The sequence below is a fragment of the Pyxicephalus adspersus genome, chromosome 3 (assembly GCF_032062135.1).
Source record: "Pyxicephalus adspersus chromosome 3, UCB_Pads_2.0, whole genome shotgun sequence".
Classification (NCBI taxonomy): Eukaryota; Metazoa; Chordata; class Amphibia; order Anura; family Pyxicephalidae; genus Pyxicephalus; species Pyxicephalus adspersus.
The window spans coordinates 13,580,597-13,597,168 of NC_092860.1; the positions used below are offsets into that span (position 1 = coordinate 13,580,597).

The 16,572-nt window shown below is 39.4% G+C and overlaps 1 protein-coding gene across 3 annotated transcripts in view; it reads right to left on the reverse strand.

Moving 5' to 3' along the window:
- Positions 1-2,347: 2,347 nt before the first annotated feature.
- The window catches only part of CHD6 (chromodomain helicase DNA binding protein 6), an 80,204-nt gene continuing 65,979 nt past the window's right edge, over positions 2,348-16,572 (reverse strand). For all 3 annotated transcript variants that reach the window (XM_072403658.1, XM_072403659.1, XM_072403656.1), the window contains 6 exons: positions 14,976-15,127; positions 14,656-14,853; positions 13,735-14,175; positions 13,132-13,308; positions 12,515-12,634; positions 2,348-8,104 (listed from right to left, as the gene is read on the reverse strand). In XM_072403658.1, the coding sequence (XP_072259759.1) occupies positions 7,214-8,104; positions 12,515-12,634; positions 13,132-13,308; positions 13,735-14,175; positions 14,656-14,853; positions 14,976-15,127 (1,979 nt within the window). In that variant the 3' untranslated portion in view covers positions 2,348-7,213. The remainder of the gene's footprint in view (positions 8,105-12,514; positions 12,635-13,131; positions 13,309-13,734; positions 14,176-14,655; positions 14,854-14,975; positions 15,128-16,572) is intronic.

The window sequence follows — 16,572 nt, forward strand, 5'->3', positions numbered from 1 at the left end:
TTCTAAAGTTTAGTCTTTCGCAAACCTTTGTCGTTTTGATCTTTAAATAATGCCAAAAAACACTCTAAGCCTATCCATTCTGCTAGGGCCCTTCTACCACCCTTCACTCCCAATGGGCAAAATTGGATGGATTCCCCAACACACTATGGGGATGGATGGAAAGGATTTCAGTATCTAAATCCTAAAAAAAGCTTAACATAATCAACAAGTAAAAGGCTACATACACACGTCAGATGATTTGTCCAATTATTGCTTTAGGGCTGGTATTGGACAAGAATTTGATGTGTACAGCGCTCGTCCGATGTTGTTCATGGATCTGTCCTGGTGGATCCACAAACAACAAATGATTATAATACAAGTGAAGGGGCAAGAGTGCAGCGGGGTGCCGCTCGCTTGTTCTGTCTCCACAGAGCACTTGTTTATTAATCTTTCATCAATAGAAAAAGTATCCTGAAAGATCCTTTTCATCAAAAAAAAAAATCTAACATGTGTAAGTTGCCCAAAGGAAATGAGAACTATATTAAGTTTAGTTATCACCCAACATCATGGGTTTTCTAAAGAGAGAACAGAAGACTGATTTCCTTCAGGCCCCCTTTCTCGGATTACAATTTTTGTGGAGCCCATGAACATGGCAGGCATGGGTTGTTACTACTCTAAAGCATTCTGTTTCTTTATCATTTGTAAGCTAGAACTACTCACACTTAGCTAGATGGGTTTTGTAATGGAATGGATGCCAAGAGACCTCCTCTGTTCTACTGTTGAGCAAAGAAAGCCACTTAGACCAGCGAAAAATATCCTCAAAATTACAAAAGCTGCCCAGGAAAATGTAATTATAAATAGTAATAACATAATCTTGGTAAACCATTACAGATATGCACACCGTGGGATATATGCAAACATTTGTCTAACACTGCATTTCTATGAACATTCATCCACAGCTAGCGGTGCTCGTCCTTAGGTAGATTGAGGAGCTAGATTATGTGTTTCTATCAATAGTAAAAAGTAAAAAAAAAAGGAAAAAGGTTGACCATCTTTAAATAGGGGGAAAAGTGAAGGTATGGGTTGAATGTAACCTCTTGTGTGGAAGCTGCTGCTTGGGAGAAATATGCCTTTTTTTTTTTTTTTAACCTAGAACTGTCCAGATACTAGTGGTCACTGAAAGTGGCTTATTTCACCATTCTATGTATTAAAAAGAAAGCCAGGATTGCCTGGGTATGCACATTTATACCGACCCCCCTAAACACCAGGTCTGCTGACCAGAGGTGTCTGATGCCTCTGCAGATGGATGTGGAACTGCATGCACCATCACAATCATTCAGATTCAGCAACAGCTACAGCTGCTATGTGTTATTTCACAAAGCCATTTTGTAAATTGACACACTGTTGGTTTTCAGATATTCCAAAGAACTAAAAACGCATCAAAAGAACACTTTTTTTGGTTACCATTTCTGTTTTATCTACAAAAAACCTTGGCTTGCTACTCTTGTACAAAGAATACTTCAGATTTACAACATATTAAACGGCGTGAACTTTCTCAACCTAGTCTACATTATACACTACACTTGATATTTTTGAAATGATGAACACGTGTGCACACACTTATATTAAAATATTGCATTGAAGAGTTTAAATATCCTTTATGTACATATATACACACACACACACACAATGGGAGTGGCCGACATTCTACTGTAGTCCATAAAAAGGAATAGAAAGGATAAACTAGCTTCTCAAAGCTTCTAAATGGGCTCTATATGAGTTCTCATCTTCAACGGATATCAATGGCAGTCCCATTATCCTTACATTACAAGGTATTATTTCAACAACAGAGAGAAATGGAAGTAAGGATTTAGTAAGTCACCCTTAATGGCTAAAGGGTGGCTGCAGCAGAGTAAGTGGCTCTACTGGTGGATTCAACTTTTAAAAAGCCAAGTGTACCAAAACTAATATTTCCATTTGGAAAGGGGGGGGGGTATTTAAATAGTAACCAAAGCATTCTAACCAAAGAACATTTTCAAAAACCAGCCTCTAACCTAAAAGATTAACTGCTTAAAATAGTGTTGTTTAAGATACAACTTGCATTATTTTAGGAATTGCCAAAATATGAGGACGTTCCTTGCAGGCAGCAAGGACATAGGTAGCAATCAAGCTTCAGCATTATTCAGGTAACCACACAGAAATCTGATGAAGCTTTCATGCGATTAAAAGCAAATATCTAGGGCGGCTATGTCTGGGGGTTCCTAAATGGAAGTGATGGGACTTCTGTATATCCATAATAAAGTATGTAAGCAATAGTGTAAAAAGCAAAAACAAAAACTGAAATGTCAGGACCATAGGGAAGGACATATTGTCACAAGCTGTGGAAGCATGTTTGAATACTTATCGTAGGTGCAATTGTATTAGGTTTAGGACACAACCGAAACAGAAATTTTAAATGTATAAAGCGGGAACAATTATTTCCTATATGTAGTGGGCTTCCAGGTTGGTCGTCTAAAGGACAAACTACCAACTGCTATTCCTATTCTGCATTCAGAATTTGAACTCTTGGGTTTACAGAATTTTAATATGTAGCCAGGAACCTATATATAATTATGATCATAGGGCTCTATGCTGGGTAACGTTTGTGTACCATGCCAAGTGGTAAATGGTTCATATAGAGAACTCTCTTCCCAACTATTCACTTTAAGATCGTTAAAAAGGACAAGAGGGCACTCTTTGCATCTGCAGGAAAAGATTTTTAAGCTCTGGATAAGGAAGGGATTCTTCACTGTAAAGTCTTCACTGTGAAAATGTGGAATCGGCTCACTCAGGAAGTCGTTTCAGCAACTACTAAACATTGCTTTTGATTACTATAGATACTTCCAAAAAGTTATAGCACATAAAAGCGCTTTAGCAGACTTTAAAGCTGGGTCTACATGGAAGTTTTTAAAAATGCATGTACACATTCCTACTGCGTTTTTATGCACTTTTATTAGTGTTTTAATGCTTGCCTTTAAAACACTGAAAAACGCCTATGCCGCGCTTATAAACACGTTGTAATTTTTTAAATGTGATGTAGATTAGCCCATTAGAATGCATGGGAGTTTCAAACATGGGCTTTTAAATCCTCAGGTTAAATGCTGGGGAAAACTTCCATGTAGCCTTAACTCCAAAAATAGAGAAGAAACAAGAAGTTGTAACTGAGGAAGTGAGAAGAAACTTCCCAAGTTGGGCACACAGCAACGAAACATTACAAAGGAGCTAATATTTTCCAAGTGTATTTAAAACTAAGAGAATGCCCTTCCCATAATCAAACCAAGCTGATACCATGGCAATGGTATGGAGTTACACAGGACAAAACCATGCTTAAAACATGGAGCATGTATACATTTGGATAAACTAAAACCCTAAATACTGGCAGAACAAGCCCAGCTGATTTTTTTAAGTTTTAAATGGACCTTGTTACTTTAAATCACCTTCACAGTTGCTTTCTCTTCTCTCCCCCACTGTAGTTTCGGCAGAATAGCCATTGCTTCTGGGTAAAGGGGAACATCTAAGAATTTAGATGATTGGAAACACATAAGAATTTCCAATTATTAAAACAGCCAATGTACCCCCCCCCCCAACAAAGCTATCAATACAGTGCTTTAATAATGTGGTGCATACAGCAGCTGGACATTTATTATGACCAATCCAGCGCAAGATTCAGACTTTAAAAAACGGTGCCCTGTGATAAAATGTGCATGATTCAATCCTCAGAGACAAGTACAGAGAAAACCTAACAGCAACTACAGTATGTGCAAAAAAAACTACAAATATCTCCAAAAAAAGTTTACAATGGAACAGAAGAGGGATAAGACACAAAAACAGCAAAAAGTTACACATCAACTGCAACGGCATAAAAAAATAGAAGACAGTTCTTCTGCCGCTCTGTCAACTACTAGAGGACAAAGTCATTCTAATTTTCTCTTTTAAAAAAAACAATGAATATATGCTTCTCTCATTTATGGTATTTATATATATATATTTATATTTATATATTTGCATCTATGCTACCAGACTAGGAACCATAGTAAAATATGGGGTAACATCTACTTTACCAGAAAACAAAATACTCAGTTCTGTAGTGATATAGCCTAATAATCAACTCCGAATTACAATGGCAACTTCTTTATTTGGGACTCCACAGGATCGTACAGAACAAGAGGTGTTATTATAAAAACATTCAAAAACCAGCATTGAAAACTAAGCCCAATTTTTTTTGTTTTTGTTTTTTATTTTGGATCTGAATCAACTTATTCCAAAGATTTCTCTGGGCCTATAGTCAGAGCTGTCAAACTGCCTGACAGCCATGATCAACCTTTATTTGAACCAGAACAAGCCATGACATCCGCCATGTTCTTGTTCTGCGTCCTTGACTCACAGTACTCAAAGTATAGAAAACCTTAGTGGGCATAACAGCCAGGAGGGTAGAAAATGGAAGCCCGTGTATCTCCCTTTTATTATTTTAGGTATTCTGGGCTTGGCACTTTTGGGTCAAAGCATGTAAAAACAACCCATCAGACCTTTCTGGTAAATACAGTGGGATGCAAAAAACCTTATTGGGTTTTCCAGGTAAATAGGGAAAACTGCAGGATGGCTGACAACTCTCTTGTTATTCATACACGCAAAGGGCTATTTTTAAAGACCAGCAAGAGGGTAATAACTTGAAGGACCCGTATCTTCGATTTCTTATTTTAAATATTCTGGGACTGGCACTTCTGGGTCACAGCAAGTAAAAGTATTTTGTGCTGGTCTTTAAAAATGCCCCTTCGGGTGTAAAAATAACAAGAGTGTTATCAGCCATCCTGCAGTTTTCCCTATTTACCTGGAAACCCCAATGCGATTGATATATTTTGTCTTATTTGCTTTTGCATTCATTGGTTGGTTAAGTGACCTTTTTATTCTAGCTTCTCGTATGCCACATTTCATTTTCCAGGGGCATCTACAAGATGATGGGTTACATGGCCTTGCTCTTCCCTTACCACATTTTAATGCGCTTTTAGGGAAGAGATGTGTATTTTTTAGACTATGGTGTTCCCCCCATACAATTTTGTTTACTTATTGATCAGGAATTTTGTTCCACCATATAAGGTGGCCCAGAAGCGCTAAGAACAGAAGATGTCAATGTCAAGGCTATGAAACTAAAACCATTACTTTAAAATCCAGACATTGCATTAACGTAAAACAAAACAAGCAATGGATCCAAGAATGGATTTTAAGAAAAAAAGATCACACCACGGGGCCCAAAAGGGGAGATTTTTTTTTTTTTTTTAAAGAAAAAGCAACAGACCCCCATAGAAAAAATCCAGCTGATATGCCCATCCTTCAAAAACAATCATGTATGCTACTCTACAGTGATTTTCTACCTTTAAAACCTATATATAGATCTATATATAATATTTGAGCAAAAAGGCCAGGCCTTTGATTACTTAGAAAAAGAAAATAAGGTGACATGTCATAATAAGTGCTCAATTACTACAAGTAACTTGTAATGGGGGTTAAAAAAGAACAAATAAAAGTGCCTCATGTCCGTAAGGGTGCTTAATATTATTAAGGCAAATTTTTTCTAATCAAGAGCTAAAATTACCAATATACCCAATAATTTCTTGCAATGACTACTAAAATGGCAACTCTGTACCAACTTAAAGCTGGATTATGATTGTGTTTTTTGTTTAATGAATACCCACATGGTTTTCTTTAAGCTGCCTGTATTCCCCATATTGACATTGTTTAGTCCAAAAACAAAACAGGGCTGTTTCAAATTCCGAACCCCTAACTTAAGCAGTAACAACTAAAGCTAAAACCAAATTGTTATCAATACGACAATAAACAATGTGCAGTAACTGGTCAGTACATTATTTTACTGATTGGCTGTTGCGGGTTAGTTCCCTGCATTCCTATAATGATTTGTGTGGCCTAAACAGTGTATGGAAAGCTACTCATAAAACCAAGGCAGTCTTGTGCCAATCTCTTTCCTTTGCCACCGTGACCGTCAATGCTAGACTTTCATATCAATCTGGTATAGGGCTTGTGTACACAAGTGTGTTATTTTACCCACAAAAGGTGAGCATCTTCAGATCTGAAGAAGGGTAAGGAGGTCCCATCTAACCAATCCCAAATGCTGCTCATAGACTGCAAATGATCCTTGCCCAATTTAGCCATTTTTTCCTTGCCGAGGTGGACAACAATGCCATGCCTATATTACCAGCACCCAGCCAACCATTCTTGGGAACAGCCCAACAGTCTTGGGAAAACCAAAGCATATTTGCTGTTACAGCTGTCAATATAAGCCAGCAGTGGGAGACTAACCCAATCTTTCCAACTAAATTCACAAAACACCAATGCTTGGCTGAACTAGGAGTGAATGTTTATGTGACAGCCTGCCAGTGTGTCCTTGGATACCCTTTCATTCATTGTGTCTGAAAATGTTGGGCCATTGCCAACTCACAGCAGTCATTGCCATCCTAGTACATGGAAAGGGGTAACTTCACTCTCTAAATCTTAAAAATAAAAGTGGTCAAGGGGTACATGTTAAACCAATGAAATGTAGATTGCCTCTAAATTACTAAAAAAAAAATTTGTTGTTGAAATGTCCTCAACCTGTGTAGTGCTTCCCCTCTTAAACTGAAGGAAAAACACTACTGAACTAGTAACAATAAACTTAGGCTTAAACCTAGCAAAAAATAAAGTGAACCTTTTTTGCCCAACTTTTTGTAGCTTTTGTATATTGACTGTGCAAAAGTGTTGACCACAGATAACACTTTAGGAGTTTAGTAAAGGAATACAGTGAATTCTCCTCTGCAGACAGCATCAATCCTATTGCTTTAGCCAAAACGCCTGTCTTTGGATGAAGGGCTTGCTTCTTTAAGGCCTTGTGCTACACTGTGCCTTGAAACCAAGAGTCTGGTGTTCTTAAGTGTTAACTGTTTAAGAAAAATACAAACAAAAAAAATGTGGAATGGGAAAAAAAAATTCTCAAAAAAATAATTCAGCTTTTCCACAACATCCGTGTGCTGTGGTTTTGTCTACCTTTACAGTAGAAAGCTGTTACAGGCATACCAGGGGAGAGAAAACGTGGAGCAGTTTAGGTAGAGCTGACTCATGGACACGCCAGAAAGCTAGGAGTCATGAGAGAATGAACTTACAAGTCACAACTTCTGAGGTGGGGGGCAGTTTGTGGGGAAGCAGATTTCTAAACAGTATTGTCTGGAGTTGCTCCTAAACCAGAATCGTCCTCCTCCTTTTCAGTTACTGGGGTCTCGCTTATATCTACAGAGTTCTGACCACTGGGAGAAGGTTGCTCCTGGTCTGTGGCTTCAGTTAAGGACACAGACTCTGGTTCAGAAGTTTGGGGGTCCCCTTTAACCTTCTTCCTCCTTCTTCTCTGTGGTTCATGGACTCCGGCCTCTGATGTGCGGTTAGACTGAACCCCTGATATTGCCATGCTGATGCTCGGCGACAGAAACATAGAAGGATAAAGCAGATTTGGGGACATGCTGGGGATAAGGAATGGGTTAAAAGCTACAGGGCTACTGGCAGTCACTGCGGGTTCTGCCTGCTCTTTAAAAGAGGCTCCTGCGGGTTTTTCTGAAGGTGCTGCATCCTTTGGACTCTCCTGGGAGGCGTCCTTGTCCTCGGCAGATTTTTCTGTAGGGCTGCTGCTGCCTTTTATTGTGCTTCCTAAAGACGATGGCACAGAAGAGATGGGAGAGTTGATAATCCCGCCAACGCCAAATATCTGAGGCATGGCAGCCATGCTCGAGAGCATCATGGGCAACATACTCAACGGGGTCTTTACATCCTCATTGGCAGACACGGCTGTAAATCCTGTAGGAAAGCCTACAAGTCCCCCTAGAGGAATACCCTGCATATTCCTCATGTTCTGCAATCCCACTATATCCATTCCAGCTATCAGACCGTTCATGAAAAGGGGATTCATGTTTGATGAAGCAGAATCAGGTCCCATGGTTCCTGGGGGTTTTATCAGATCGCTGCGGGGTCTCCTTCCTCTTCTCCGGGGACCAGGTTCAGAAAGAAGGGGCTCAGATAACGTTCTACTGAATCTTGCTTCTGGAAGGAACCCCTACATTTAAAAATAGAAAAGAAAGATTGAACTTACTGTACTATTGTAATAAAATAAAACAGTATGTCAAAAGCTCAAATATTAAACCAAATCTAAAAAACAAAACAATTTCACACATGTATGAGTTGGCCATATAGCCAGGAAATCAAGGAAACTCAGAAATCAAAATGCTGTTAAGGTGTTAACTATCCTAAAGCTTATATGAGACTAAGATTCCTGGCCCCCACTACACTTAGTGGTTTCTCCCACCACTAATAAGTTCTGTAGTAATACACAGATAGATGTGGCTTGTGGAAGAAACCACTGATTGTAGTGGGGAACCAGACATGCAACGCTCCAGGAAATGTCTGTTTATGAACGGATTTCATCTATCATTTCTGACCTGGCTCAAGAAAAAAAAAAAAAGTTAGTTCTTTGTCCTAATACTCTCTGAATCACTGAGCCAGAATTAGTAGGCAATGCATGGATGTTTAACATCCACACAAGATATGCTGCAGTTAGCTGCATGCTTGCTTCAGGTGTGTAACAAACTTATAAAACCAAAATATTAGCTTTACACCCAGACAATTATTATTCTTTGGAAAAAGTAAAGCAATTGTAACTTACAAAATCTAGTGGGTCCAATTTACCTGCTGCCTGGAGCTGTTCCTTACTGGTTTGTCTAGCTTTCTTTGGTTCCAAACTTGCCAAGACAATGACCTCAGAACACAGAGCTACCCTAGATGTTGTTCAGGGTTCCTAGAGAAGTTAGCAGTGGCAGGGTGATCACTTGTCTGCAATGATCATCAATCTAATGGGTCACTACGATTTTATTGTCTATTTTTATCATATAATGTGGGTAGGATTATGAGCTAAACCTTTTCCTTACTTTTTAACCTTTGACATGCTACAGATCACAAATATGTCTATATATTATATACTATGATTTACATTTAAATTGGGGATTATTTAGACCCAAAAGCTTTTGGGTCTGCAATTCAAAACATGAGATCAAAGGATTTTTTTTCAGTTCAAGTTTCTATTAACCTCCCTAACCTCTCCTTTTTTTGTAGGCTCCAATTCTTAGGCATAACTCGCCGATATTTAATAAATGTATCAAATTTAATAATAAACTTAAAATACCAAAACACAAAAACCTGTTTAAAAAAAAATATATATTTAAATTATACATATTTTATAATATATATATATATATATATTATATATATATTATATGAATATATAAAATGGACTCAATACAGCTATTTTGTAAATCCAATACAAAAAATTATTTGAATTTCCCCGCCGATTCGCCCGCCTGCACGGACATCGTTGCTGCATACACCGGCTGGAGATCGAGGAGGAAGGACGTGTCCCCAGGACCTGTGGGGACCAGCAGGACGCCGGGGGACAGCGACGGAACAAGGCAAGTGTGTGTTTTTTTTTTTTGTTTTTTTTTAAGGTAAAAGCTACCAAGAATTTGACTTGGGAATACCGATTTTTGTCACACTCAGGAATACAGTTGGGGGGGTGGGGTAAAAGAACAGGGTGTAGGTAATCCAAACTTCATCCTGATTCATTTACATTTGGACTTACTTCAAAGTTTGTCCCCAGAGACCCACTAAGGATAGACATGTTTGCTGGCCTCTCTTCTTTAGTTCTTTAGTTTACAGCCTAGAGCAGACATTCTTGGCCTTTTTAACATAAGGAAAGGATGGAAATAACTTTTAAGTATCAGAGAACCCTGCTATAATAACTATATCCATAGTTCTCCCCAGAGGTTTTTAGCCGGTTGCTCCGCCCGGCTGATTTGAATACCCCGCCCAGCTCTCCTCGGCAGCTCTCATCCTTGGATGCACGGCTCTCAGTGAGGCTGCTCCGTGCTCCGTGTCATCAATTCAAATGATTGCTGCAGTCGAGCACACAGTTTAGCCTTCATGTGAAGGAGACACAGGCAGCCCCGCCCCCATCTCATAGCCACGAGCTCTGCCTGTAACATGTATCCAGTGTGTATAAAGTCTGCATGTCATTCTGCATCCTCATAGCTCTGTGTACAAACCTCCATATCTCCTAAAATGTATGTCACAATGACCTGTAACTTTCAGGGTGTACAGGGGACCCTCATAGATACTAGTTATTACCATTTCAGGCCCCCAGATTTAAAGAATTTCAAGATTTGGGGGTCACAAATGTAAAACGTTAGGAAAATTCACTAAATTTGCCGTGTTTTGCCACACCCCCTTTTTTACCACCCGGTTACAGCTTCCTACCACCCGGCTGAAAAAAATTTCTGGGGAGAACACTGTATATCTATTGCCCACAGCACATTTTTATGGTGATCAGTGGGATGAATGTGTCTTGCATTGCTGGCCAGTGGTAAAAATGCCACCCTTGAAGCTAAAAAGATCATTGGTGTCAGTTAAATTGACCTGAGGGGCACACGTTTCTCAGTGCTCAAGGAACCCCTAACAAACCAAGGAGGAACCCTGGTTGAGAAACACTAGCCTACAGTGTTCAATGCCAAGACATTGTTGGCTAAATGCTCAGTTTAGTTTCAGGAGCCCCACAATATGTACATTTCAGCTGATGCCACATTCCATTTTTCCCAACATGCTATGTTGATGACCAAAAACTGGCAAACGAGCAACATCTGGCTAGCCAGGCTAGTGAGAGAGTAACTCAATTAAGGTAAATGGTTTTCAGTGTTCCTGTTCCTGCTACTGCTAAATTGTCACCAACAAAACGATCACCCGCGTGACCTTTGGAAATCAGGAAGCAATGGTGGACAGTGCTTACCTCCTCCTTTTAGTATGTGGGGGTCACAAGTTTAGGAACTTGTGAAAATGCTACTTTAGGGCATGCTATGCATAGGAGCCCCAGAAATGAACAAAATTGGGACCCCTGGGAACATTTACATAGTGTGGAGGGTTTGTATGGGGCGCACCTACAATTATTCCTGCCATAAAACTATTTTTATAGGTTACAAAATTATAACTTTCATACTATACTTGCCCTGTCCATTTCCCTTGCCTAAAACTCAATTTCGCTGCAACAGGGAGGTGTAGAAAACCAAAAATGTAGGTGAAAATCGGGGGAAACCTGTAGATAATCCCATTTCAACATTTCAATACTATGACATCATTACAACATAAAAACTATACCTATCAAAAGGCGCTGCTGTGCCCTGTACACATAACTGCCTACTTCTAGTTTCCTTCACCTTCCCATTCCAGAGAAATCGGGGTTCAAGTGAGGGGCACTTGTGGCTAACACCTATTAAAATTTATTAGGCATGCAATAGCACCGATGTAGATCGCAGCCTAAATTGCGTAACACCCCTTCCTCTTTAAGCCACTGTTACACATCCCAAATGCTAAGAACATCAAGTATCACTGGGCCTTTCGGTCTTGCTTGATCTTCCAAATTAAGGGAAAGATTTTATTGTTTTCCTTAATTTCTGAAGAAAAGCTACTGAAATTACACCTGATTCCAAAGAGCCTTACTGCTTATCAGTCACTGGATGGCATTTGGGCACCTCTCTGTCAAAAAGGTAAAACTAAAACTTCTCAGAACACCTGTACATTTTGGAACCTAATCCATGCCAATGCACTTTCCTCCTCAAGGTTTTCAAGGGGGAGCTTCTTAACCTCCTGGGCGGTTCATTTTTGTCCAGATTTTTATGTCTAAAAGCAGTAGGCCTGTAATTCTTAGGCATAACTCACTGAAATATGTCCAATATTTAATAAATTTAATAATAAACTTAAATAATAAATAAATAAAAAAAACACACAAATCTGTTAAAACAAGGGTGCATAAATAAATCAAAAATACTGAAACCTGCAATATAACTGTACAGTAGCATGAATATATATATCCCCAATACAAAATAATTTGAATTTCCCGCAACGCACCGTCACCTGGGGAACGTCAGCATACTCGCCGGGGGACAGATCGAAGGAAGAGGATGCCGCCAGAGGACAGGCAAGGACACTGGAGGACGCGGGTGGGACAAGGTAAGTTTTATTCTTTTTTTTTTTTTAGCTTGGGTTTACTGACAAGATGGTATATATTTACCTTTGCTTCACCTTTAACTCTCCTTTTATAACCTTTTTCTTAATGTTGCTTCTCTTTTTCTTTATTACTCTATTTAACTTTTTTATTGACTAATCATAGCTCTGGTAGGTTTTAACTTTTTCTCCGACTGTCACTTAAACAATTTCACTTGGGGATTTACCTCTATTCCCTCTACTCCTCATATTTTCGTTCCTCAGTTGGTCTCCTATATCTCCAATGTATTTGTTCAATATTTCGGTCATGCACTGTAATGCACTGTATTATTTCCCTGTTCATTGGTATGTTCAGTTTCTCTATCTCCCTGCTTCTTTTTTTCAATGTTTAGAACGAAAAAATAAAAATACACAGAAACCCTACCCGACGTCCTACATCTTTGTTTACGGATGAGGTCCGTTCTTCACCAGCTAGCATACTGACATCCAGTTTTGCCGGTTCCTTGTACTGTTGATGCCTTGGCTTAGGTTTGTCTGAAAAACTCTGGGGAAAAAATGCAGAAAATGAATTGCCATATTTGAAATATTTAAGCTGTTTCTGTTTTCTGGTGAGGGCATCCGGTTATTTACAGTCCTCAGCCACCACAGAAGAGCTCTTGGCTGTAGTAAGTTTGTATCCTTGCCTGATTGTATCTATCAGTTGAAGCTGATTACTAAAGTGTAAATAGATTCTTTTCTTTGCTATAGAGTAGTAAGAGATTCGAACTTCCATCAGGATTGCTGTTTGCATCCCAACTAGAAAGATTTATGCTTTGTATTCTTCCTGGAAACTACCGTCCCCAAGACAAAAAAAAAATGATGGAAAAAAGTGTTGTGCCCAGAAAGTGTCATCCACACATAAAACCCACTTTAAATTATGTACTTTTAGTCATTAATGATGAATGGCCCAAGCATGACATCCCAGCAAAGAACAGCGCTTTGCTAAAAGGGTTTCCCAAATTTTCAAAGGCTGAATAATTGACACAAAAAGCATGCACTTACACCTCCATAGGTTGGTATGTCTATTGTGCAGTCTGACTGCTGACGCAGCCATTCCAGGAGGCTTTTGTTGGACATCACTTTTTCCGAGTGCACCTTAGAAGCTGTGCTGGCAGACTGTGTTGGTGATGGGCCTTCAGGGTGTGTAGAGCCCAGCTGGCTTGAATCTTCCCGCATACCCTATGGGGTGAATAATACAACTTTAAAACAGACTGCACAATATGTAAAATTGAGATTTTTCCATGGCACTGGTTTAACTAATCACAGTGCAGGGATTAAAAAAAATAGCCAAAATGGTATATAAGCACTACATTATAAAACTTTTACAGTTTCTGAACTTAGAATTACCGCACAAGATGGTCCGAGAATTATTTATCTCTGGTTAGAGCGTCAATACTCAATGTATGTTGCCAAACTGGAGTTTACTTATACAATGCATTCTAGGTGTGAAATGTTTAAGAATTATTTGAATGGGCTGGAATCAGATTAAGTTCTACCATAGATTTGTAGATCTAGAAATACTGCTAGTACAGGGATCATGCATTTAGATTAAGCCACAGGTTACATTTGAGTTCTTATCATGCTCAAGCTGGCATGCAATCTTACCACAATTCCTGCATGCATTCCCCTGTCTTTTAAGAAAACCAGGTCCATCCCTTCAACATTTTTTCTTCTTCCTCGCCTTCTCCGAAGGGCAGACTCTTCCCTGCGCAGGCTACCATTCACAATCTGCCCCGTCACGGGATGAAGGAGTCCAGCTTGTAGGATCCCTGACAAGTCCATACCCAGAGAGCTCTGCAGGCCACCTATCCCAGCCACCTTAGGGGTTGAGCTGCTGATGGAGTAGGCCGGACTGCTGGCTGCGGATTGTTCTCTGCAGAGTTCCATGGCCGTCTCTCTCCAGCCGTTAATAGCTGCGGAGCTTCTTCCATGGGAAGGAGTGAGATGTTGAACAACACGGGGCTTAACATCTGACCGCTCGTTTTCAAATTCAAAGGGTCTTCTGGGCTTCCTCTCATCAGAAAATGTTGGAGCAGTCATGGTCTCCTGAAATAGTTTAAAAAAATATTTTAGTGTGTGATATTTCACAGACCTGCTCAATACACCTGTATGCTGCGATCTTAGGACATAATGCATATATGCAATCTGATTCCTGTCTGGGTTAGTGAGCCAATGCTGGGAGAAAGAATTAGGTTAATTGTCAATTGTTCATTTGTCCCAGGGGAATCTAGCATGCATACAGTTATGGTCAGATGATGCTGACGTGGAAATATAGAGCTGTGATCAGAAACATTTTTTTCTATTGCAGAAGGGACAATATTTATTTTGTTATAAAGTACACTGAGCTCTGAGTGCGGGATCCTGGGTATCCAAACCCCCCCTGGGCTGCTGGGAATAAATGCACTTCCACTTGCATGGCATCATTCAGGCCTACCCAAATAAGCTTGCAAAAAATATTTAGTTCCACAGAAAAGGCAGTCTGGCATATTACAAACATCAGTGTACACCCCCCAACAATAAACTTGCTTTGTGCCCTTGTGAGCTGGGTGAGCCATTGCTGTAGCTTTGTGCTTCAGAAGTACTGTAGCTGATTCTTCTTTGTGGATTGCTGTGTAACACTGACGGCACCATGCACTGTGCTTCAAACTGCTGGCTTGAGGATGGCCATTTCCCCTTAAGAACCGTGTGGCAGATGTTGTCGATTCGGTTAATAATAACTCGATCCTATGAAGAGGGCATAGCAAGTTAACCAAATCTTCTTCTAAATACCAATAATAAAATATAAAGGAAACAAAAATATATAAAAGGCTTTGGAGAAAACCAAAATAAACTTAAGCTTAAAATACCTTGGGCCACTCAGGGAAGGAATACAAAGTTTTTTCCTGAAGCAGCTGAGCGATGGTAGGTGTTCGGCCATCATGGAAGTCCTGTGCTACTTCCCTCGTAGCGGGTATTGAGCAGCTTCTTACCTCTTCCTCTGGATACTTATCAAGAAGATCTACAAAAATATATATATATAAAGAAATATTCACTTATACCAATAGGGAAAAAGAAAAGAAAAAAAAAAATCACAATTCTCACATCTTGCAAAGCACCTGAAGCCTATTCATTTTTTAATGTCTGGACCCACCGTAGAGGTCACATGTAGCCCACTTTTGTATGGACCTAATGCAAAAATTGAGTATTGTGGGCCCAGAAATACACAGGCATCACCAATGGTCAATCAGCCTTAGTTCAAGGAACCGCCAGCAACCTTTGGAGGAACAATAGTTGAGAATGGGTGCACCATCTATGTTCTGGCATTATACAGAGCCAGCATTTACTTCCTACACAAAGATGCTGGCTTAGAGATAACACAATTATGTAAATCCTCATGCCTATGCAGTTCTTGGTTGTGTTCACAAATGTCTGACACTGATCAGGTCCTTCTATAACCTTTTAAACTCTGCACCCTGCTGGGAAGAGAAATTGAAAATGATGGTTTAATCTCAGCTTAAGCACCTAACTAGCACACTCACAGGCTGTTAAAAAGGATAAAGAAGAGTTGCACGTTATATTTTTAAAATAATAATAATAAAAAAAAAAAATGTTGGTTTAAATAGAGTATAGAAAGTTGCACACATGTCATGTTTTCCTGAAAAAAAAAATTCCCTTTACTTCCTGACTCAAAGACAGAACAAGAAGTCAGAGCAAAACTTTTCAAAGTGAAGAAAAAAATTCTTTAAGCAGGGCTCCCAAATGAAAGATTTCTAGCAACAACTGAAATATATTGGATATTCTACCCAAAAGACAATGATCATCAGGAAAAATAAAAAAAGAGTGAATCCCCTCAGAAATGACACAGCGAGACAAAACTGCACACCAAAGTTCAGTCAAACTACGAGTTTACTGGGTAATCCATCATATGAAACTGATGTTATTTAGTTACATAGTAAGTCAGGTTGAAAAAAAAGACCATCAAATTCAACCACTAGGGAAATAAAGATATCAAAGATATAACGTTATCCAGAGGAAGGCAAGAAAAAACCCTCGTACAATTTGCTTCAACAGGGGAAAAAAATCCTTCCCGACTCCATGAGGCAATCGGATGTTCCCTGAATCAACAGTCACTGTTATCTTTACTTTAAAGCCCTTATCCCCAGTTATATTCTGTGCTTCTAGAAAAGCATCCATCTTATTCTTAATGCAATCTATAGTAGTTGCTGAAACTACTTCCTGAGGGAGCAGATTCCACATTTTCACAAACCTTACAGTGAAGAATCCCTTCCTTATCCGGAGAAATAACTTCTTTTCCTCCAGACGCAGAGAGTGCCCTATTGTTCTTTGTAACAATTCTAAAGTTGATTAGTTGGGAAGAGAGTTCTCTATAAGAATCATATAATAAACATCTTTTCTCAAGGGAGAATAGATTCAGTTCCGCTAATCTCTCCTGAAAGCCAAGCT